At 50.8% G+C, this 21,458-nt stretch overlaps 9 protein-coding genes across 9 annotated transcripts; 2 read left to right on the plus strand and 7 right to left on the minus strand.

Moving 5' to 3' along the window:
* Positions 1-113: 113 nt before the first annotated feature.
* Positions 114-957, minus strand: P174DRAFT_304617 (uncharacterized protein). Its single transcript, XM_024821630.1, has one exon. The coding sequence runs from the start codon at positions 874-876 to the stop codon at positions 196-198; it is 681 nt and encodes a 226-aa protein (XP_024678292.1). The 5' UTR covers positions 877-957; the 3' UTR covers positions 114-195.
* Positions 958-1,368: 411 nt separating this feature from the next.
* Positions 1,369-2,587, minus strand: P174DRAFT_445593 (putative L-cystine transporter). Its single transcript, XM_024828377.1, has 3 exons — positions 2,494-2,587; positions 1,885-2,438; positions 1,369-1,818 (listed from the first exon to the last, which is right to left on the minus strand). The coding sequence occupies exons 2-3, from the start codon at positions 2,320-2,322 to the stop codon at positions 1,459-1,461; spliced, it is 798 nt and encodes a 265-aa protein (XP_024678293.1). The 5' UTR covers positions 2,323-2,438; positions 2,494-2,587; the 3' UTR covers positions 1,369-1,458.
* Positions 2,588-2,925: 338 nt separating this feature from the next.
* P174DRAFT_515739 (uncharacterized protein) lies at positions 2,926-5,634 on the plus strand (the record flags this gene model as incomplete). Its single annotated transcript, XM_024832218.1, has 7 exons — positions 2,926-3,054; positions 3,136-3,429; positions 3,487-3,854; positions 3,922-4,560; positions 4,617-4,697; positions 4,718-5,481; positions 5,508-5,634. Exons 2-7 carry the CDS (start codon positions 3,279-3,281, stop codon positions 5,632-5,634), a joined length of 2,130 nt encoding a protein of 709 aa, XP_024678294.1. The 5' UTR covers positions 2,926-3,054; positions 3,136-3,278.
* A 609-nt stretch (positions 5,635-6,243) lies between these two features.
* Positions 6,244-8,965, minus strand: npl4 (nuclear protein localization protein 4). Its single transcript, XM_024828378.1, has 5 exons — positions 8,691-8,965; positions 8,495-8,625; positions 6,981-8,439; positions 6,782-6,893; positions 6,244-6,644 (listed from the first exon to the last, which is right to left on the minus strand). The coding sequence occupies exons 1-5, from the start codon at positions 8,790-8,792 to the stop codon at positions 6,637-6,639; spliced, it is 1,812 nt and encodes a 603-aa protein (XP_024678295.1). The 5' UTR covers positions 8,793-8,965; the 3' UTR covers positions 6,244-6,636.
* Positions 8,966-9,298: 333 nt separating this feature from the next.
* On the minus strand, positions 9,299-10,641 carry pst2 (putative NADH-quinone oxidoreductase Pst2). Its single transcript, XM_024823739.1, has 4 exons — positions 10,446-10,641; positions 10,301-10,386; positions 9,841-10,237; positions 9,299-9,775 (listed from the first exon to the last, which is right to left on the minus strand). Exons 1-4 carry the CDS (start codon positions 10,470-10,472, stop codon positions 9,674-9,676), a joined length of 612 nt encoding a protein of 203 aa, XP_024678296.1. The 5' UTR covers positions 10,473-10,641; the 3' UTR covers positions 9,299-9,673.
* Positions 10,642-11,282: 641 nt separating this feature from the next.
* yth1 (cleavage polyadenylation factor RNA-binding subunit YTH1) lies at positions 11,283-12,315 on the minus strand. Its single transcript, XM_024828379.1, has one exon. It carries the CDS (start codon positions 12,177-12,179, stop codon positions 11,415-11,417), a length of 765 nt encoding a protein of 254 aa, XP_024678297.1. The 5' UTR covers positions 12,180-12,315; the 3' UTR covers positions 11,283-11,414.
* Positions 12,316-14,745: 2,430 nt separating this feature from the next.
* P174DRAFT_445599 (glycoside hydrolase family 18 protein) lies at positions 14,746-16,079 on the plus strand. The gene is made up of 2 exons (XM_024828380.1): positions 14,746-15,191; positions 15,246-16,079. The coding sequence occupies exons 1-2, from the start codon at positions 14,951-14,953 to the stop codon at positions 15,908-15,910; spliced, it is 906 nt and encodes a 301-aa protein (XP_024678298.1). The 5' UTR covers positions 14,746-14,950; the 3' UTR covers positions 15,911-16,079.
* A 402-nt stretch (positions 16,080-16,481) lies between these two features.
* On the minus strand, positions 16,482-18,213 carry P174DRAFT_396419 (asparaginase ahrA). The gene is made up of 2 exons (XM_024823740.1): positions 16,944-18,213; positions 16,482-16,880 (listed from the first exon to the last, which is right to left on the minus strand). Exons 1-2 carry the CDS (start codon positions 17,889-17,891, stop codon positions 16,623-16,625), a joined length of 1,206 nt encoding a protein of 401 aa, XP_024678299.1. The 5' UTR covers positions 17,892-18,213; the 3' UTR covers positions 16,482-16,622.
* A 343-nt stretch (positions 18,214-18,556) lies between these two features.
* P174DRAFT_498292 (DUF3712 domain-containing protein) lies at positions 18,557-20,098 on the minus strand (the record flags this gene model as incomplete). Its single annotated transcript, XM_024830907.1, has 4 exons — positions 18,557-19,234; positions 19,282-19,406; positions 19,469-19,884; positions 19,941-20,098. 4 exons carry the CDS (start codon positions 20,096-20,098, stop codon positions 18,947-18,949), a joined length of 987 nt encoding a protein of 328 aa, XP_024678300.1. The 3' UTR covers positions 18,557-18,946.
* Between the last annotated feature and the right edge of the window lie 1,360 nt (positions 20,099-21,458).

The raw sequence follows: 21,458 nt of genomic DNA on the forward strand, positions 1-21,458 counted from the left end.
TTTCTGGGTTCTTCATGTTGTATTTCTTCCATTCACACAGCAGGTTGAAACTACGAGAGAAGGGCCAGGTAGGCTCAAACTCCAGATAGCGTCGGGGTTTACGCTCATAATGAGCCAGTGGCCGCGAGAGATATCTGTTGGTATGATGCTGTGCTGAGACACATACCTTCATACCGGTTGTTCGCTGCTTGGTACCTAGGGCTCCCGAACCTTCTTGTGGGCTTGGACTTGGCTGCATATAGTTAGATGTATACGAGGCTTGGCACAAGAGCCAATAACAGCAGAATCAAGTTCCGAACACCGGTTAGCGCTGATTAGTCGTTTAGTCTTGACTCTTCTCATTCGCACTGGCGGCCGCACCAAAGGCACCACAGCTCGAGAGATCTGTGGTTGACAACACGGACTCCCGGCATCGAGTATGGACGAGTCACTGTGGTCCTGGTAATCAGGGGTCATTATTGGATGTCCGGTAGGGCTAAGGTGCGGGAACGCTGTGCAATCAGCAAGTGGCATGGCAATTGTCTTAGCTGTCGGGAAAGACTTTACCTGGTTCAGATGTTGGAAGTTATAATTAGTCACAGGCGATCTACTAAACAGACGACACTTTTTCGCTGACAGAGGATATCGGCTTCCACAAAGTGGAAGACGCCCTTTGCCTGGTCGATCAGGCCGATCGGCCAGAGGCTTAGAGCCTCTTAAGATACCTGTTTGGGCCAAAACCTGCGAGCCACGGGACTTGGGTCTCACCTTCGGCCCTATCCCTGGGTATGCACGGCTCCGTGCGGTGTGAACGATGAACATAACAGCAGCACAATTAGGAAAAGATGAAGAGAATATGCTTTTCTCACTGTGCCTAAGCCAAAACATGCATGGCATTGCGCCTTGATTAGGCCCCCGCACCTTGGTGACTGGACTGGATACGCTTACCTGGTCTTACATCCTCTTGGTTCCTGCCTTAACTAGAGATAGCAGTCATATTCACTGTGACAGTCCCGTCAAGCGAACGCTGATTCCAATACAACCCCATTCTGTTATTTTTCAGTGCTTATCCTCCCGAGAAGATGTTGTGCAAAAAATGGATAAAAATGGAAACACGGAACGGCCCCAGAAAAGCCCGCCGGGCGGCTGTAAAAGAGCGGTGTCAGCAGAACAAGGTTCATGATGTATCAACAAGCCTTTAAGGTATTGCTTGTCTTTTGTCATGCTAGAGAGTTCACTGTTGTCTTGCCCTCCCTGAGACAGCTGACTCTTTCCCTCCCGTCCCGCTAAAGTTGGGTTTGGCAGCCAGGAGGCCTTACCAGATTTTCTTCCCGTAGAATTCTATTGATTACGCTGACCAGAAGGAGCCTACATATGCTCGTGGTGCAGACGGGTCCAAGCAGGTTCAAAGGGAGCAAGTACGGTAGAGCTATTGTCTAAAGGAGCATAATATGTAGGTATATATCAAGTAGAAAATGGTCAAGCGCTAGCACCTCTTGGGTCCGACAATAGGGGAGTGACAAGGTCCGGATGGCGACTGATCTTGCCTTCCATGGAGTCTCTGTAAAGGATATAGTGCTGCACAATAAAGACCAAATCGAACAGAATGGTCACGTTTGACAATAAGAACTTCACGGGGTTTCCGGTAATACCACTCCAGTCGCTCTGAAACGAAGAATCCAAAACTAGTTGCAGAAGGGAAAGGACCCCACCAGTCAAGTCGAAAAGTATCTGGGAGATACTCCACCCCTCTGTGGACTTTCTTTTATAATTGACCCATGCTTGAGGGACATATTTCACAATGGTGATGATCAACTTCACGTAGGACAAAGCGTAAATCTAGAATGCGGAGTCAGAATCGACAAAAATCTCCTATATGTCTTTTCAAATCGCCAAACCACTTACCACGTCGATCCATGCCCAGGTGGATGGGTCATATCCTCCGTCAGGGCTCTTAACCAAAACAACGCAAACTACTATAGCTATCGCTGCAATGGAGCCCCAGAAGAGGCCAAGAACCGGTTTACTAACGGTCTGGAAGCGAGAGACTTTGAAACCCCAGATCTTAGGCCAAAATTGTGTGTAAACTAACGTGCTGAGGATGACAGCATGCGAGGCAAAGGCAAAGTCGTTGAAGCGCACTGTCGACTCCTCATCCGAAGGGTGACGGGCAGCATATTGCCGCCGGATCACAGGAGAGTAAAGAAAGGCAGATGTATATGCTGTGTAGCAGACGAAGCCCAGGACGTTGATGGTGGGAAAGTCAATGGCCAAACCGACTGTTGAACGTCGTCGAAAGTTACTGATCGGCTGGGGATAAAAGGATGCCGACCAGCAGAACATACTTGGTCATTAGGTCAGCAACCGGCAGTATTTGGGGATAGAAGCCTCTCAGGAGATATGTCTGCCCCATATTGACTTGGAAGCACGCAGTCACATACTATATCCATCCTAACAGGCTATAAACGGCTTATCAGTACATGTCAGTAGTATCAGGGGATAATCGATACTCACCGAGAGAGAGCCCTCACGAAGATCTCGAGCTGAGAAGACATATCTCTACAGTTCGCCTTGCGTTGAAAAGAATCATAGAAAAGACGAAATAGAATGACGTTGAGATGCGAAAAGATTTAAGGGACAATGAGAATCAAGGGACTGAGGACCATCGCCAACTGACCCACGGGTCCAGCTGATAAGAATCATAAGATAACCTAGGCACACGACAGATCCATAAATAGCAGGCGGTGTAGATAACTGTCGCTGAGTCAGCGGTTGGTTGCTCGGGGATATGAGTTGGCACACTAAACCCGAATCGGCAAACAGTTGTTATGCTGATCGGACGCTTACTCCTTCAGCCGCCCCAGCAGCCAGCCATCTGCTCCCTTCCAGAGGCTGATTATTATTATTGTCAGTATTGCTTCATTGACACTGATTCTGGTAAGATCCTTTATCTTGCATATTTTCCTTTCTGCCGTTTTGTCTGAGACCATATTTGGTATTCCTTCCAGCCTTTTCATTCTACCGTCTTGTCCCCGCTTTGATCCTCCTCACCGCCAGCCTCACGAGTATACAGAAGTAAATATTCCATCCACGACATTTCTACAGAAGCTTAAACGTCTTCCATTTTGGGTCTGGTAATCTAATCGACAGGCACAGGCGACCGTCATCACGCTTCTATTGTGCTTCCTTTAAGCGCATGGTGCATTCTTCGGAGTGGGGGATCTAAATAGATCTCCTTGGTGGTTCTGGCATTCCCTTGTCTCGAAGGCCGCTGTCGCGAAGGGGTGCGCACGGAAATCATGTCGTCAAATTCGGACCTCACGCCTCCGGGGAGCAGCACGTATGCCTCCAATACATTGCATGTCGGAGATGGAACATGGGACTCGGGTCGCGATACGTTTCTTCTACCCAACTTGATGGGCGTGAACTTTGAGACTATGCGATACAACGGTGAGTGGAGTCGCATACTTTGTGTGAACGTCAAGCTTTTTCTGACATACATTCCAGGCATGGGGAACCGGTTCCGAGATATGCCCCAGTACCGCACGTTGATAATCGCTCATGGTGTCATTGCAACAATCGTGTTCCTCGGTTTGGTGCCCATATCCGTCCTAATCATACGATATTATTCGCGATGGAGCCCTTTCTGGGCTTTTAAACTTCATGTCTGGTTCCAGGTTCTGACACTCTTACTGAGCACTGTGGTCTTTGTCCTCGGATGGTTTGCTGTCGGGCCTGAGAGAAGTCTCACGAACCCTCATCATGGCATAGGGCTAGCGATCTACGTCATGGTTATTTTCCAGGTATTATGGGGGTATCTCGTGCACAAGATTGAGAGTAAGCGGAAAAGATACCATGTTCCGCTGAAGCTAGTTGTGAGTTGCGACAAACAAAGCCATTGTCTTTTTATACCTCGGCACCGTTCAGCTAATTTGCCCATAGATCCATCGGTGGATTGGTCGTGCTCTTGCGATCTTAGGTCTAGTGCAGATTCCTCTGGGACTCACCCTTTACGGCTCCCCAAAATCCTTGTTCATCCTATACTCAATAGCTGCTTTCGCACTTCTGGCAACATTCTTCGTTCTCTCGTACCTGTACGATTCTGAGGGATATCCCACAGGAAGTGAATATGACGCTCGGCACAGCTACGTTTCAGGCCCTTCAGGCGTCGAAGATCGGCGTCATAGCAGCTTTGGCCGCATGGCCGCGGCAGGAGCGGCAGGAGCGGGTCTGGCTGAGCTTTTCCGACGCCGTTCACGCCCGAAAGAACGTCACGAAGACTCCCAGATGTCTTATTCGGAAGACAAGTACTCCGAAGAGGAGTCACGCCGCGGTGGCTGGGGGAGCAAGCTTCTCAAAATAGGAGCTATCGGTGGTGGTGCGCTTCTCGTTAAACGATTATTCGACAGAAGGCGCGATCGAGATAGTGATACGGAATCCGGTCGCTATAGTCGGGCGCATACACGAACTGATAGTATGACAGAAGCCACAATGAGTAGGTTGGAGGACGGACGACGGCCAGAACCAAGCTATCAGACTCCTCTCAATCGGCCACCAAGCAGACCGCCAAGCAGACCCCCAGTAGACCACAAAGTCCGGGATCGTCTTATTATTACAATACAACATATCTGACAGAGCCAGAGCCACAGCCGTCTCATGGAGTTCGTAACGCATTGTTCGGTGCTGGAGCTTTCGCGGCTCTCCGGGGCTCTTTAAGCGTCGGAATAAGGATGACGAGCAACGGCGCGTGGAGGAGATGCGCCGTCATGATATAGAAGAGGAGAGAATCGCTCGAGCAAACAGTAAGCGGCGATACACAGGAGACGGCTTCTACCCACGAAAGCACAGACGGGCCGATTCCTACACCGCTACCGATCTCTCATCGACTGACATGACCCGCCCACCGCATGGGCCTCTGCACGGCGAATCCGCTATATCTGCCGGCCCCGCGACACCTGGACCCGTCGACGTGCCACATTCCGGTGCCCCTCCTGCCCCGCCAATTCACCAAGAGCCAATCTCAGAGATGCCAACTCCCGTCCAGTCTCGACATGAGCTGCCGGAGGTGGCCACTGGTCTGGCAGCCGGAGCGGCGGCCATGGATGCCTCGTCCAGCCATCGCCGTCAGCGCAGCACAAGTAGACAGCGGGACGACCATGTGGAATCTCCACCTGTGTCAGTCAAAGTGAAGATGCACAATGACGGCCGGCACGTCACTCTGAGGAGACTGACCGAGGAAGAAGCCGCCGCCAGTCGTGAAGCACGACGAAGGGAGAGGAGAAATTCACGTCGTCGCGCCGGAAGCGCGAGTTCTTTATCGGGAAACGAAGGTAGCTACGATCGATGGCGCCGGGTGGAGGAACTCGAGCGTCAGCAGCAGGAACAAATCCAACGTGAACAGCAGGCGGCCGCGGCTGCAGCCGGTTCTGCTTCTCCTTTGGGAGCTGCTCCTCCCCCATCATTTGTCCCGCCCTCGAGTCAGTTTTCTCCCCACCTCCCCCTGTACCCTCCAGCTTGCCCTACGGCAGCATCGGGTCCCCGGGCACATTTACCGGCACCGATGCCAGTGGCGACTATGCAAACAATCGCCGCCGAAGACGAGCGGAAAGAGCTCGAGCTCGGCAAGAAAGACAACAAAGTGTTGATTTCACATGATTGAACATCCTGGACGGAGTGACTGGAGTGCTTACCGGCCTCGTTATCATTGTACAGAAAGTGTAGTGCACTATTGCAGTATGCTAATTTTCCCGCCTTTACCCTCTTTTCGATGTCACTGTCTCGTCGCCCTTGTTTTCTTCACCCGGAATAATGAAATATTGTCTAGCTCATGCAAGCGTTGGAATTCGTATCCTCTCGACCCCTTGGTTCTATCGACATCCCTGATTTCCCTTCCCCTTTTCATGCACACGAACGACCCTCTTCACCCGCGAATGCTTGATGATCACATGAAATTTATGGTTTGGGTTGATTATGTATCTGGGAAAAGAATGTGGCGGTTCACTGTTTTCCACAATTGGTTGTTTATATGTTGATATTCCCCTGTCTATGTATCCCAGAATCGCTTTAGTTAGACGTCCTCGGCCACATTTTGGCTGCTTATGCTTGGAAAGCGGCTCTCTCATCAAATTTTTCTTTCTCTGTGTATTACTTGCCGTATAGTAAACACTTCGCAGCTCTAATCTTGTTCTACCTTTATATGAGGGCTAATGGGTTCTCAAATGTGAAGATGCAGTATATTGGTTGACCTCTATCTAGAACTTAACTCCCCAGAACGAGAAACCATTTTGTCTTCACCAGAGGCTAAGGGAACCAAGCCTTTCTTAACCAGTAAGGCCCGAGATGATGCGACGGATGTCATCGCGATGATGCACAAGGCTATAGATGTAGACCGTCTTCATATGCTGAAGGCGCGGGAAATGCTTGATGGAGTCATATACGCCATTGGCTGACAGAGGGTTTGGGACGGAGCGTCGAGAGGGCGGCAACGGTTGAAGGTTGGGTGAACGAGGAAGAGGGCAGTGGCAGGCAAAGGATGTTGTAGATATCCTCCTCGCCGCGGGACAACGAGCCAAAGGCTGTTTCTTGGCCAGAAAGCAGGGGGTTCAGATCCAGGGTGGCGGCGGAGAAATCATCGAGCTATCGAGCGGTCACTCTAGGCTAGCTCCCTTGAACCTCTTAGCAAGCTGTTCACTCTCTGACTTGGGAGATTCAGGTCTAGAGGAAAGATGACGTTTCCCTTGTTGGGACAATGGGCGTGGAGGATCGGCGGGGTTTAGCCAGGGGCGCTTAGGGGGGCGCTCACCACTTTCCTGAAGAACAGTAACCAGGGTCGCCCAGCCGGGGGTGTTTAGCAGCTTCAGCCCCTCTGTGGGATCATGGGTCGTCGCGACGCGGCACAGCAGTGCTTCTTCCTCCTGGAAGTCCATATGTTAGGAACAGTGGCCAAAGGCTTGTGAAGCGAGGCTCAAGCTGATTCAGCGAACCGATACCGCCACACTTACCTTGCTGAACATGGATAGCGAATGCAGGAAGCACAGAAGATGGAAATCTGACACTTCCCGAATTGCCTTGTCTGGATCCCCGTGGGATACCAGCTTCTTCGCGACATGGCGTAACTCCTGACTCTCGCCGATGACTTCCCGGTTCTCAATGGGAAAAGTGCTCGCAGAAAACATAGGAGACGCCTCGGTAGGGAAACCATGGGTCAGGGTGACTAGTAGGTACTCGACAGGAAAGCTGGGTTTGGCGTTTTGCTGAGCACTCACGCCGTACTCGTTGATCTTCCGGTAGAAAACCTCGGGGATGTACCGCGACTTGTTATCCGTATCCTCGTCTTCCGACTGCACCAGCATGACGGAGGGCTCGGCGGATGGTTCAACAATATCCGCCCTCACCATCTCAACAGCGGAGATAGAGGCCTGATATGAGCTGACAGTGATGGCACCCTCTTCGTCACCGCTGAGCACGCACGTCACAAAGTTCGAGCCAAAACGGCCGGTTCGACTCCACTTTGTCGCCTTAGGGTGTTTTGCCTGCATCCGAGATGCGAAGGTAATTTCCAGTGACGATAGGTAGTACGAGTCGATGTGTCGCTTGCATACCACCGAACCGTCTCCGCGTCCCGCATCGAGCAGATCCGTGAAGATGACGCCGACTTTCTCGAGTCCACATTGACGAGCTACTTCATCCACCTCCTTTTCATTCGGCCACTCGTGGAGCGTTATCCCGTCTATTTCATCCACCTGTGGTGGTTCATAGATTGCCTGTACCACCGCCTTGATACCCAGAGGTACCTCGGTATATTCTTCGTATGTGCCGTACAGAAAACCCAACCTCTGAGCGCCCGATTTCCGCCAGAAGTCAAGCAATGAGTTAATCAGGTCGGGCGAAGCAAACTCCACGTGGTCGACCATGCGGAACTCCTGCGGCTGCAGACTAATCGCACTGGGCTGACACTTGGTACAGATCCCTTCAGGCCACGGCGGATGACCAGAGGGACAATCGCGCCGTACTCGGTAGTACGGCTCATTGAGAGGTGGCATGAACGAGCTCTTCAGTTCGGTTTTGTTGGTGGTTGCATTGACCTTCCGCATGTATGAGTGAAACGATAGGTGCTTGATCTTCTTCTCCGCTAGGTACTTGGGGTCGTAGGGCTCGAGCGGCATGCAGTAGTCACACATGCCTTTGGGGCCATGTTTACACATCTTCGGATCATGGGGACGGTAAATTTTCCCGTCCTTCTTGTCCAGCATATCGTCCAGCTGCGATTGTTGCACAACTTCCCAGGGATTCTTGATCGTCGCGGATGGGGAGGTGGGAGGGTGAAATGTGACAGTCTCTGTTTCTGGCACCGGTGCTCCGTTTAGACGCCGTGATACATCTGCCGCGACGTGCTTGTGCCCTGGAGCAGCCTGCGATACTTGCTTATCCTGGTAGCCAATGAAGAGCTTGTCACCGTGCCTTGAGCCAACAGCCGTCAGCCAAAGCCAAGTACACCACTGCCGAATATACTCACTTCAAACCGACCTGCTCAATCGAGATCCCAGCGAGATCCTTCATCTGTCTTTCTTGACCGCCAGTGCCGATGGGTTTGTTGGACAGCACGAGCGAGGAAGGTTCAACATCTTTGGGGAGGTTCTCTAGGATCTGACGAAGATAGAGTCAGCAACTGTGAACTCTATGCTATACTGGCCACAGATGATTAGGCATACCTTCTCCTGTAGTGAAGGAAACTGCTCTTGCGGGCTGACACTGAGGCGAAACTGGCCGTTGCGGCTCTCAAATCTGAGGATGATCGGCCGCGCAGCCGCCATGTTTGGAAGAGAAATCGGTCGGCGTATTGGGATGGTTGTTGGGAGTACTGTGATCTCATAAGCTCGTGCCGGGAAGAACTGCGAAGAATCAGCTTGTTGTTGGCTGGTTTTCGCTCAACGGAGACGATTGAGCGAGGAAGGTAGCAAGTAAGTTGTGAGGTGTGAGGTGTGAGAGCTCCAGTGGAGGTGATTATTCAAAGGCGGGCAAAGGCAGCGGAGCTCTATCGTCATCGCCCGTTACGCTGTTACCAGTCTGTTACACTGCGGCCACATTGCAAGTCAATATTTCGATGTAATTATGGTATTGAAGTTACATATGCTATCTGGAGGTAGCCACCTTTGCTGATATTTAATGATTGCTCCTTCTCCCCTATTGCTCTTCTTCTTCTTCATCTTCTTCCTTCTTTCTTTTTATTTTTCAAGGATTTTGCGGGGAATGTGTGTTGTGGTACTATCTGCTTTAACAATTTGATACAAGTACCTTGACAAGCTTCAGGCAAGCTTGTCCACTGATCCCTCCAACATTCTAATATCAAGATCCTCGAGTTGATCTGCGTAATCCATTAATGCGTATATATGGATATCTTTTAAAATAACCACATACATATATATCTATTGCAGGTATTGACCTCCCAATCCAATGACGCCATTTGCAACAAAGAAGAACAAGACAGCATGACAAAGAACAAAGGGGTATATATCGAAATTAACTACGAGATAGTGCACTTGGGAAGACCACAAGGTCCCTCCTTGCTCTTCTCTTTTTTCGCCCCTTGTGTGCCTTGGCCATTGTCCTGTCCACTCTGCGCAGGCTTGGGAGCGGCCTCAGTCTTGGCTTGCTGTGCTGCCGCTGCAGGCTTCACTTCCTCGCCACCATGTAGTCACGCAAAGTTAACCTTGGCGACGGTCTCGTAGAAAGCCTTACCCTGGGCCTCGGCGATGGAGAGCTCCAGCTCAGTGGGCTGGCGGGAGCCGTCGGCACCCTAGATGACAGGAGTCAGTAACAAGCCTCGCTTGATCGAGACGAACGAGGGAAAAGATAGCTTACAGCAAAAGTACCAGCACCCCAAGCGCTACCGCCGTGGATCTCCTCCAGGTTGGCGAGCTGAGGGAAGACGGTCTTGTAGCCGAGAGGGACGTAGATGAAGCCGTGGTGGGCGAGGGTGCTCATAGCGGCAATGGCAGTCGACTCCTGGCCACCACCGAGGGTACCGGTGGAAACGAAGAGACCGGCGTACTTGCCCCAATAGCCACCAGAGGCCCAGATACCACCGGTCCTGTCCCAGAAGGCCTTCCACTGAGCGGGGAAGTTACCGTAGCGAGTGGGGATACCGAAAAGGACGGCGTCGTAGTCCTTCAGAGTGTCGGCTTCGATGACGGGGTAAGACGACTTGGGAGGAGCGTGCATCTTGGCGAGGACGTCCTCGGAAAGGGTCTCAGCGATCCTAAAAACAGATACAGGTCAATCACTGCACGACTAGAGTAAACCCCGAAGATCAAAGACATACTGGAAGATGTCGGCCTGGCCACCAGCCGACTCAATACCCTTCTTCTCGGCTTCGGCCAGCTTCAAGATATGGCCGTACATGGAGTACTGCGCAGTTGACCAATTAGCAAGCGCTAAGTGCCAAAGGGTCAAGGAGGGTCACATACAAAGACGATAGCAACCTTGGGAGCCATTGTGACTGATTGGAAGTGTCCGAAGCGAACAGGATACTCTAGTACACGTTTGTAGAAGTAGAGACTTGTCTGTTGTGAAATCACAGAGGGCCTTTGCAGAGGCTTTATATATATGCGAATGGAGGAAGCTCTCGACTCCTCTAAGGTACCCTCCAGTACTAGTGCCCCTCACTAAGGATTTGGGATCTGGATTATGCCATCCTTCACTGCTGCATCCGTAATCGATTACAGAGACCCCGTCGCTGAAAAGAAAGGCACGCTGATTCGTCGATTGCACCATTCCAGGACCCGTCTCTCATGCTCCGCTGTCAATCAGCGAACCAGTCTTACCATTCCAGGGCCCACCATTTAGTCCCAAAAGCCAATCAGAAACTGTCCCTTGACATGGTGCCCCGTTAGATGATTCTTACGCATTTCTGACAAAGATTCGCTGCGGGATTGAATCCAGAGGACAACACCTTACAAATGCCCTGATTCTTTGGAATCTTCGAGCAGTGGTCTTCCCGACCGCATTGCTGAATGATTCCTTAATAAGACTTTATCAAGAATGCCGATTATGGAGCTGATGATAAGCTGAAGGACATGAGAGTACGTTGCAATTGACCATCGTCCAGCTAGTCATGATGTCATACATTAAACTTTTGATCTCCCTTGTCCTTACTCAAAGAAGTCAACCATGTTAAAACGAACGCAAAAATCTACCGGTAGTATTTTCCTACGGTTGTGGTGGTATTAACCTACCACATCAGGGCAGAAGAGAGCATTACAATCCTTCAGAAACTCTACTGCATTAATACTATGAGCATATACGCCATTAACACAGTTTATAACTTCAAATTGGGTATCTTGACCACCTGCAAAAGCTTCTAAAAGTATGCGAAACCAGCCAACTTCCATAAGAGCCGTAAGTAAACCCCCATGCCGGATACAGACAGCTTGATTCTACCCCCGTCCGCGTGCTCGATATCGGCCGCGCATGAAGCCACCTCCACGGCCACGCTCGCTCCTCCACTCTCGTTCCCTTTCCTTCTCTCTCTCCTGCTCCTCTCGGATGAGAGCCCTTTCCCGCTCCAATTCCTCCTCGGTCTTTTCAACTCTCATGGTAGGTTTGGGGAGATTCTCCGACCAGCGCGGATGAGCATCGGGGCACGCTTTACCCTCCGGACAGAATCCCGCCAAGTAGTATTTGCAGAGTCGTCGCCGAACATGTCGCTTGGCGCACAAGGGGCCCAGCTCGCAGAAGCCCTGATCGTAGTTCTCGCAGGGCGGCAATCGCGCTTGTTCCCGCACGTGCTGGTATAGACAATCATCGCCGTTGGGACAGTAGCCTGATCGCGAGAAGGACTGGCATTCCGGCATGCGGCGGAGGTTGTATTCATGGAGATATTCGCATTTGAGACCTTTCTTGCAGAGCCCCTTGAGGAAGTGTTTGCAGACTAGGGAGCCATGCGTTGTAGAAGGCGCCAGCCCGGACGCTGTTGTTGTCGACGTCGTTACCCGCGAGGGTGTGGGATGCCGATCTGGGCAGGCTGGTCCTAAGGGGCAATGCCCTTCACTGTAGGCTTTGCAGACGGGTACATCGCTCGCGAGCCCAAAACCGAAGCTGTTGCGGAGGAAGGGAGTGAAGGAGAAGTTGTTGTAGCTCGGATCTCGAGAGCTATCAGTGGATAGAATCCGTGCCGCAGCCGATTTGACGTCTGCTGTCATGGTGGATTATAGCTCGCAAGACATGAATTTGAATGAGTGATCGGCGGGTTTCACCAGGCTCGATGGCCACGGTATGCGTTCAACGAAATCCTGCTCCTATTATGACTGCCCAGTCTTGATAGTCACCTTGACGTTAAGTCCTGTGATGCCACTCAAAATGACCAGAGGGAGAAGAGTTGGTAGAATTCAATAGTTGTAAAAGTGAAATAACTAAGGCAGTCAAGGATAATCATATCACTGCCAACTTTGATGCCTGAGGCATTAATAAGCTAGTACTAATACGACAGGCGGTGGCAAACAGCATTACTAACATCGGAGCAGATCCGGTAACTCCGTAGTCAGTTAGCAATCCGCGATGACATGAGCTGACTGAAACTCAAGTAAAGAAAATAATAGTCTATTCATTTTTGCTATGCTGATGCATCAACAAATGTAACACTGTATGAGATAGTCTTGTGGTTTTCGCTGTGAAACAACGACACCATTGACCTCTACCCCGTTCTGAGGAGTAGGCAGCCAATATAACCCACATTGTCCCGTGGGAGACAATTCCCCCTGCATATGGTCGATTTTGGCGATTTCAAAGTGCGAAGTCAATATGGGTAGCTAAAGGTGCATATATAGGGTACAAGGGGCAGTCATTTAACCAGAGGTCTGTGCTATGTCCGGCCAGAAATACAGTATGGTATCTCGGCCATTGCTACCTATTCATTGGTTGGTCTCATGAGAAGACGGGAACCTTCTACTGTCTCAACCTCAGTCGCTTTAGGAGACATGTAGATTCTTTGTTCCGTATCTAGCTCCAAGTTCATCCGATCATCTCGGCTCTTCTCTTCACTGTGGAGACGGACAGAAGTGTTGTGGTTGATTTTTAAACTCTGGCCCCGTATGCGTATGGTGTCGCCTGGCCGCCTGCTAACAAGCCCAACATAAGTACGAAGTACAATGGAGGGACCCCCCCACAGAACACTCTGTCAAATTTGCTCCACCATCTCTTCTTCCTTGCATGCACCTTGAGAATATCATGCATGGCCTTTCTATCGGTATAAGTTCGGTTGCTGGGCTCCGAGATCTGTTTATATTCAATAACAAGGATGGCTTATGATTGTGCTAATGGTTTGTCAGTCACCCGGGGAATCAGATCTAGTTTGAGGCTTGTATCGTCCCCGAGCAGCCAGAAGGAGCAAAAAGCAAATACGAGGCGGCTTGTGGGAGCTAAGGAGAAACGGGAACAAAAATAACATCTTTCACATGGTCTTCGATTCTCGGTTACCTTTGCCAAAGCCACGAGCTCGAGTACCTCGAAATTTGGCCAAAAGTCATAGAGGTGCACCCGTGAGGATATTAAGGACCTACATGAGCATGATGTACTGTCTTTCCCTACCAAGCTAAGATTAACAGTACTGCGAGCGAAATGATCCCCAGGGTCCAAAAATGAGGCCAGCTGGGTCTCGTCTCTAGACAATGGATATTGCCACCAGTAGAATATAAATGCAATACCTGTGGTCAGATTCTCACCGGGAGAAGCCAAGACGAGTCATCCCAGCTCTACAGAGCTGAATCCAGCAGAAATTGACGAAGCTTTCAGGATACCCAATAATAAATGCCTCCACTAAGCTTTGATCTCTCGGGGAGCCATTGGACCTGGGTCTAAAAAGGCGGGGCTAGACATGATCATCCGGGGCGTTTGGACCCTACTGGACCAAGTCACGATGAGGATTTCCATGTTGCCTGAGTATGCTGATTCGATGGATCAACTCAGTACTCTAACCCTTTTCTGCAAGCTCTCGCCGCATTGACGCATGCATTGAGTCTCCTGTGAGATTAATGTTTGCGACCTAAGGAGATTGAATCGGCGAAGTGTGGAGGTGAAGGCCGGCTACCTATACTCCGCCGCATGAATGTCTGTACGTGTCGAGTGTCATGCTTCGCAGTAGCTCGTTGACAGTCAAAAGCTCTTTGCATCTAGACTCGAACGAACTTCGACGGATCAAGCAAGCGATTTCGGATGCTTGAGGGCTTTTACTGGCATGGAGGAGCGTTACCCATTGGTTGCCTTTTCGGCCGCTGCATCGAGGGGTTTCTCCGTTCCTGTCGTCCATTAGCACTTCTCGTCAACGTAATTGTATGACTCTGATGGAGTTTTATTGACCCCAGGGAAGAAACAGGTCAGACCCAAAAAGGACTTTCCACACGTGACACTGTCAACAGTTTTGGCAGCTGCTTCTTACTCCCTCAGTTGCATATATTCAACCTCACTTCGAATGATTTTCGAATGATTTTCTGTATTCCCGTAAATCCTTTTCAGCCTCTTCGTCGATCTGTGAGAATACTACAGACCCGGCGGCAACCCTGCCGAGCTTCATCGCATTATGTTCTCCGGATCCATCTTTCCCCACTGGCGTCGTAAGGCGGCACAGCGGTCCAACAATTTCAGCAGCTCGTATGAAGTCCCGTTCTTCATGAACGCAGCCTACTATGCGAATTGGAGGATCTATCGGAAACAGCCTCCCTCGTCCTTGAGATTGGGATTCATCTCTCACATCTTCTATGCATTTGCTTGGTACTAGTCATACACACAGCCGAAGCGATTAATCGCCTGGTCTAGGTAGATACAAATGTTAACCATTATGTCTTTCTTTCATTTAGGGTCAAAGAAGACGGCACAGTTTATGTGAATCCCCAACCCGGACTTGATATTTCTTCTTCTGTCCTTCACTGCTTCTCTCTTCTTTCCATCATTTTATTCTTACCCCGCTGACAAGTTGTTTATGCAGTTGAGCGATGAATGGGCCGACTCTCAGATGCCTGTCGACGGCACCAATGGCTGCCTCCGTGCATTCACCCAACTCAAAGCACAATACTCGAAGATGAAGGTCATCCTATCAGTCGGAGGAGGAGGCAAGGGAAGCGAAAATTTTGCCGCTGTAGCTCGGAGTCAAACCCGTCTGGAGACCTTTGTACGGACCGCGAAGGGACTCGTAGATGAGTTCGGACTCGATGGGATTGACAGTATGTAGCACCGTACGTTCGAGCCGTTCAGGATATGATGCTGACGACCTGCAGTCGATTGGGAGCACCCTTCAAGCCCCGCCGAGGGTTCAGACTATGTCCGTCTGCTCGCTCGGTTGCGTGAAGTCCTACCTTCACCGCGTTATGTGCTAGCCACATGCCTTCCAGCTGGTGAATGGGCCCTGCGAAATATAGATCTGTGCAAGGCGCAGAACCATGTCGACTTGATCAACATCATGGCGTATGATTTCTCCGGGCCGTGGACCAGCGAAACAGGACACCAGTCGCAGCTCTATAGCCCATCTAGAGACCCAACAGGGGCAATCTCGTGTCAGTCGGCCGTCGCGTACGTAATCGCGCAAGGCGTCAACCCCAAGAAGATTCTACTCGGGATCCCGGCGTACGGTCGCTCTTTCCTAGGCAGTAACCACATCGGTCAGCGTTACAGTGGTTGTGGAGGGGAGGATGGTGTCTTCGACTACTGCGACCTACCGCGGCCTGGTGCAAAAGAGTATTACGATGAAAAGTCCGGCGCTGCCTGGTGCATTGGCGGCGATGGCGGGTTTGTCACATACGACACCCCGGAGACGGTGCAACAGAAGGCCAAGTTTGCGACAAAGACGAAACTGGGCGGTCTATTTTATTGGCACATCGGAGGTGATGCAAGAGGACCTCGTAGCCTGATCGAGACAGGGTATAAGACCTTGCATGATATGTGATCTGAGATATCCAACTCAGTCAACGGCGGTGTGGACGTTTGTTTGTGCAACATCAGCGAGGAATCGAAAAATGGCGGAATGGGAAAACGGGAGGCATCGTCTGTTTTTATATCTCCAAGTAGCAAGTTTTGAAGTTCATTCCGATGTGAAATTATTAAGTTGATATCCCTTCCTACTTATACCGTCAACAATCCTTGTCAATAGGTGGGCAATTAGCCGATAACAAAAGTAGATGGTCAGACTTCAGCCATGCGTCGATCGTCCGCGCGATTACGCCCCTCCATCTTATTCGTCTCGTCAGAGCCTTATCTTCAGCAGCAGCAGATAGATCTGATCCTGATGCTGATTCTGATCACTAGTGCAGCACGGAGCGCTCCTAGTAGTCCGAAGGTATGACCAACAGGGCCCGGGTAACTACTCCGTCGAGCTAGGGTATGCACTGTACTCCGTACAATGAGGATATCTGCACAGCTATGGCGTGATGAGCTACACCACCTCTACCCTATAATATATTGGAGAAACACTCATTCCAAGTCTGATTGGATGACTCAGTTTTGTCAATAACAGGGGTAGATGATGTGATCATCTAGCGTATTATTAAATCGATCAGTCTATAACAACTCATATCTATAGCCATAGCCGTAGCCATGAAAATCTTGTCTAAGAAGTCTATGAAAACCACAAATGCGATCGAAAGAAAGAAAGACTCAAATCAAGCAACCCCATTCTTCGCAAACGCTTCCTTGATCTCCTTGAACCCCTTGTTCTCGGCAAGCAGCAGACCGAGCAGGATGCGCGCTTTCTGCGGGTTCAGGAAGCCGCTCTCGATCGTGGTATTGCTGTCTGTGGTGGCGACTTCGCCGTTGCCGGTTCGGGTGCTCAGGACGATAGGGAGGGAGTGGGTGGAGGCGATGTCGTCGATGGCGTCGGAGAAGTCGGTTGAGACGCTTCCTGCGCCGGAGCCGGCGATCTGGAATTCCATCATTGTTAGTATTTAGTTTCGGTAGGGGGGCGGGATGGGGAAAGGACTTACGACGATGCCCTTTGCGCCGTTGTCGACGGCGTCATAGAGCGTATCGTTTTGCATATCCTGGTACGAGTAGAGGATGTCGACTCTGGGGATGGAGGTGAGGTTGCGCACGTCGAAGGCGGTCTTACCGGTGGGCATGACGGACGGGTAGAAGAAGTACGGCTTGTTGGAGACGATGGCGCCGAGGTTGCCCATCTCGACGGCCTTGAAGGTGTCCATGGTGTTGGCGTTTGTCTTGGAGGCATAGAACGCGGAGACGATGCGGTCGTTCAGGACGACCAGCGCGCCGCGGTTGCGTGTGGTGGGGTGCGCGGCGACGGTCACGGCCTGGAGGAGGTTGAACGGGCCGTCGGCGGAGATGGCGGTTGCGGGCCGCATGGCGCCGACAACGACGACGGGCTTGTCGCAGTTGACTGTGGCATCGAGGAAGAAGGCCGTCTCCTCGAGCGTGTCGGTGCCGTGGGTGATGACGGCGCTGCTCATGGTTGGGTCATCGCAGACGACCTCGTTGATGGTTTTGGCCATGCGGAGCAGAAGGGAAGACGTCACGTCGGGGCTGCCGACGTTGGCGACTTGGATGCCGGCGACGTTGGCAACGTCTAGCATCTCGGGAACGGCGTCCATGAGCTGCTGGATGCCGATCGCACCGGCCGTGTAGCCTGTTGTGGCAGTGTTGTCGTCGCTAGAGCCGGCGATGGTGCCGCCGGTTGCGAGGATGGTGACGTTAGGGAGCGTCGAGTTCATCTGGGTGAAGTTCAAGCCATGCGAGTTGGTGAAGACGTATGTACTGTTTGAGCCGGTTGCTCGGGGGTAGACAAACGGAGAGGCATTCCCAACGGCTACCAGAGCCGCGAGTGTGATGGTTCTGAAGCTGAGGTTGGTCATCTTTGCTCTGCTTCGAGGGATTGAAGTGCTTGCTGTCCACGCCAGGCAACCGTACCAGCAAAGCATCGTAGGACATCCATCCTTAAATAGTTACTCTCGTCAACATTTAGCCGTCGACCGCACGATAACCCAGGAACTGGGACACTATCCAAGCCTCGCGATTACCCTGATAAGGAGGTATCGTCGCGGTCGCGGTGTGATCTCGTAATGAGAATCAATATCAATTGGAGTCGTTTCGAGGACCATGTGGAATCGACTCCAAATTCTGCTTGGCATGAGGCATTTATCTGCAAGAGGAATCCTGGAACTTAACTCGATGCAGGAACCAGGATACTGTAACAGCTCTCCAATCTGTTAATAATTGGCTTCTTGCCAAGAGGAAGTCGTTATCCATCAGCGATAAGAGTTGGAGATTGGAGAAACATCGGAGAATTCATTGCATTGGCATTACTGATAAGATCGGCGCATGGGTTTGTTTCTCGGATCTCTCAACGGAAAGTGCCCGAATCATGCCGATGGATGATGTCGTGTCCTGATCTATTTAAGGTCGAAGAAGGTCCTGCCTGTGGTTGAATTATTCCCGCGAAGAATCAAGTTGCCAGCAGACGCCTTACCGCCTCAGGCACAAACTGGATCATCCACAACAAAGTGCATTTCCATGAAATGGTTTCTTTTTTGGAGATTAGTTCAAGCATATTACTCCAACGGGTTGGTCATTTTAATATCAGCAATCCAGATTGCGAGGTCGTGTTCAAAAAGCCCTATCTCCTTTGCACTTACGGTTCTCACTTGATTGGTTCAAAGCTGGCTACAGAACTCCCATCGGAGTCACCTTCGAAGCGAAGATAGGTCACGGAGCAGCACGAGAAGATAAGGTATCATATGTATTTGAGTCTGCCGCTGTCGCCGTCGCCGATCACTACCGCATGGTCAACATAACGAGTCAAGAAAGAAGATGTGCAACAGTAAATGGAATAAATCCATCCAATCGTCATAACATTAGCATATATGTATCAACACTGGATTGTACATGTAGCCCCGTAAGGCAAGAAGTGAAAAGAAAAGCCCAGTGGTTTATATATCCACCGGTGAGGATATCTCTCGACAACTTCACCAATCGATTAGCCTAGCAACTTAGCAATGTCCAAGTTCACATTAAGTGTATTCGACGCCAGGGCCTCGCTAAAGTACGGGATAGCTTGGCCGTTGTAGACGCTCGAGTTGGTCGAGCTTCCTGAAATCGACACAGGCATACCGTTGGGGTACTTCTCGAAGAATGGTGCGATTGCCGACAGTTTGACGGCGGCTGTCATGGGCAGGGTGTTGTTGCCGGGAACCAGCTTCAGGTCGTTCAAGTATGAGGTACCAATGGAGGTTCCTTCGCAAGAGAGGTCGAGAGTGACATTACCCTAGGTCAATCAGTCGACGTTACTTTGAAGTAAAGAAAGCAACATACCAGGCTGATCGTCATCGGAGATGGGTTTGGGATGTACACGGTTCCACCAAAATTGGCGCCATTCGACGACTTGCCGGACAGGGCATGCATTTCCGTGATGGCGAAACCGTCGAGCTTGTTGAGAGCTAGAGTTTGCATAATCAGCTTTGTCCGACCCTGTGGGTTTGACCGAGCCCTGATCACTCACCCTTCATAGTAACAGTCTTGTTGTAAGTCACATCGATTTTAGGCAGGCCCCCCTGCTTCAGGTCGGGCTTGCCATAGATGTTTAATTTGATCTCCTCATTCTGCATGACCGCCGTAGCAAATCCTCCAAAGGCACCCACATCGCTCAGGTCCAGGGCCTGGCTGATATGGACCACAGTGCCGTCATTGGCTTTCACCTGAGGAACCTTTACGGTTGCGAACGATGCAGCGCCCAGCAAGCCGACAGTAGCATCGAAGGCATAGATCGTAGGATGGAACATGCTGTGCGAGCCGATGACCTGTGTCTGAGTCAAGAAGAACGAATCCGGCGTGGGATCAGAGATGATCATCTCCTTGATCTCCAATGTGGAATCATTGATGTCGCCTTGTGCGATGTTTGGATAGCCAACATACACCCTATTGTCTTGTCAGCTCCGAGCCTTTTTTCTCATGTATCACGCAGGAGAACATACAAGGGAAGTGTCACCACCAGGACGACCACAATGATCACGATGATATGAACCCACCACCAGCGCTTGTAGTGGTTGAGCACACGTCTCCCAAAGCTCGGTTTGGGAGACGAGGCTTCCACAAACCCAACCTCGGAGACTTCTGGCTTACCGCCGGCCATTTCGAATCGCTTTGTGCTTTTTGTAGTCTGTCTGACGTTCTGACGTATGACCGGGATGGCTTGTGACACAAACGGTCTATCCCCGGCGCGTCAGTATATAGAAGTGGTCGAAGGGCAGTCGTTTAACAGTGCACACCCTGTTCAGATGATTAGCATTAGTTCAAATCCAGAACAACCTTCTAGTCATAATATACCGAGTCATGCATCAAGAACAAAGCAAGGCCGTTGAAATTTATTGGAGATAATAGGGGCACAGAAAAACGGACGGGGTTAAAAAAAATTGCTTGAAAGGAGAGGATCTACCTATTTTAGTTCGTCCACCGAAGGGGAAGGCGAAAAAAGTACTAAGAACGGATGGTCAAAGTCCAGAATCCAGACGACGGACCACCCAGTCCCTAGGGACCCGTCAAGTGCTATATCTATGCCCCAAGGAGGGGCGAGGTTCCATCACATGTAGAAAAATACAAAGCAACCAGATTCAAGCACCGCGGATCTTTCCACCTGACGGAAATGAATTCTGACCAATATCCGGAGACTTGTACAGAAACATTCCCCCTTCCCGACTGCTTAATTTTGGATCTTGCGGAGAAAACGGGGGAAGGGGGAGCTAAGTGACTGGGGTTTTGACGCCAGGACCCAAGGTGCTAGAGACTAGAAGAGAGATGGATACTAGACAAGCAGCGTGGCGAGGACCTTTACGGGACACCTCGTGGATTAAATGGGATGACCTCGGCGGATGAGGGATAAGCGAGCATGAGACAGAGCCATGGCCATGATCAGGCTGATGAACAGCAGTTTATGGCTGATGCATCATGATTTGCGTTAGCTTTGCGAGGCATATTCCCAATCCAGCCGAGGCTGAAGGGCGTCGAGGATGGCTGAGTTTGCAGGCTCTTTCTCAGGAAGCATAATCCTGGGTTGTTCCGCAACGTAGCAGTCTGGATTTGATTGGATTGGATGCGATTGATAGTGCAGAGTCTAAACGAGGGGCGACTTGTACTGCTGTTGGCTGGTAGGGACTAGAGAGGTACTACTCTAGTATTCGGCGTACCCTGGATGCAATCCTGGATGGTTGTGGATGGGAGCGTCCAATCCTACCGCTCGTAAAGAAAGTGCAATTTCCCCATGGTCGATCCTGACTTGGCTAGGGAGACAAAGTCTCAGGAACTGATTGGACTAGGAGGCCGGGGTAAAGAGGAGAAGTGAGACCAAGTGGGTTGGAATGATAAGAAACATGGAATAATGGAGGCAATGGGCCCAAAAAGAGCAGCCAAGACAGAAGCAACCACAAGAGAGAATGCGGCTTAATTTGGTTAGATTCGCGGGGGCGCAGAAGCCAGAAGGTCGAACTAGACAACCG

This window comes from Aspergillus novofumigatus (assembly GCF_002847465.1).
Source record: "Aspergillus novofumigatus IBT 16806 chromosome Unknown P174scaffold_9, whole genome shotgun sequence".
Classification (NCBI taxonomy): Eukaryota; Fungi; Ascomycota; class Eurotiomycetes; order Eurotiales; family Aspergillaceae; genus Aspergillus; species Aspergillus novofumigatus.

Bases quoted from the DNA above. Each gene is read 5' to 3' on its own strand.
- npl4 (XM_024828378.1), bottom strand. From the start codon at position 8,792: ATGGCGGCTGCGCGGCCGATCATCCTCAGATTTGAGAGCCGCAACGGC. The intron at 8,626-8,690 runs GTATGCCTAATC...TATCTTCGTCAG, and splicing joins TTCCTTCACTACAGGAGAAG to ATCCTAGAGAACCTCCCCAA. The intron at 8,440-8,494 runs GTGAGTATATTC...TGTTGGCTCAAG, and splicing joins ATTGAGCAGGTCGGTTTGAA to GCACGGTGACAAGCTCTTCA.
- P174DRAFT_304617 (XM_024821630.1), bottom strand. From the start codon at position 876: ATGCCATGCATGTTTTGGCTTAGGCACAGTGAGAAAAGCATATTCTCT.
- P174DRAFT_396419 (XM_024823740.1), bottom strand. From the start codon at position 17,891: ATGCTTTGCTGGTACGGTTGCCTGGCGTGGACAGCAAGCACTTCAATC. The intron at 16,881-16,943 runs GTAAGTCCTTTC...ATGGAATTCCAG, and splicing joins ACGGCGCAAAGGGCATCGTC to ATCGCCGGCTCCGGCGCAGG.
- pst2 (XM_024823739.1), bottom strand. From the start codon at position 10,472: ATGGCTCCCAAGGTTGCTATCGTCTTT. The intron at 10,238-10,300 runs GTATGTCTTTGA...ATCTGTTTTTAG, and splicing joins GGCCAGGCCGACATCTTCCA to GATCGCTGAGACCCTTTCCG. The intron at 9,776-9,840 runs GTAAGCTATCTT...CCTGTCATCTAG, and splicing joins GGGGTGCTGGTACTTTTGCT to GGTGCCGACGGCTCCCGCCA.
- yth1 (XM_024828379.1), bottom strand. From the start codon at position 12,179: ATGACAGCAGACGTCAAATCGGCTGCGGCACGGATTCTATCCACTGAT.
- P174DRAFT_445599 (XM_024828380.1), top strand. From the start codon at position 14,951: ATGCAGTTGAGCGATGAATGGGCCGACTCTCAGATGCCTGTCGACGGC. The intron at 15,192-15,245 runs GTATGTAGCACC...GACGACCTGCAG, and splicing joins CGGACTCGATGGGATTGACA to TCGATTGGGAGCACCCTTCA.
- P174DRAFT_445593 (XM_024828377.1), bottom strand. From the start codon at position 2,322: ATGTTCTGCTGGTCGGCATCCTTTTATCCCCAGCCGATCAGTAACTTT. The intron at 1,819-1,884 runs GTAAGTGGTTTG...TCCGCATTCTAG, and splicing joins CCTGGGCATGGATCGACGTG to ATTTACGCTTTGTCCTACGT.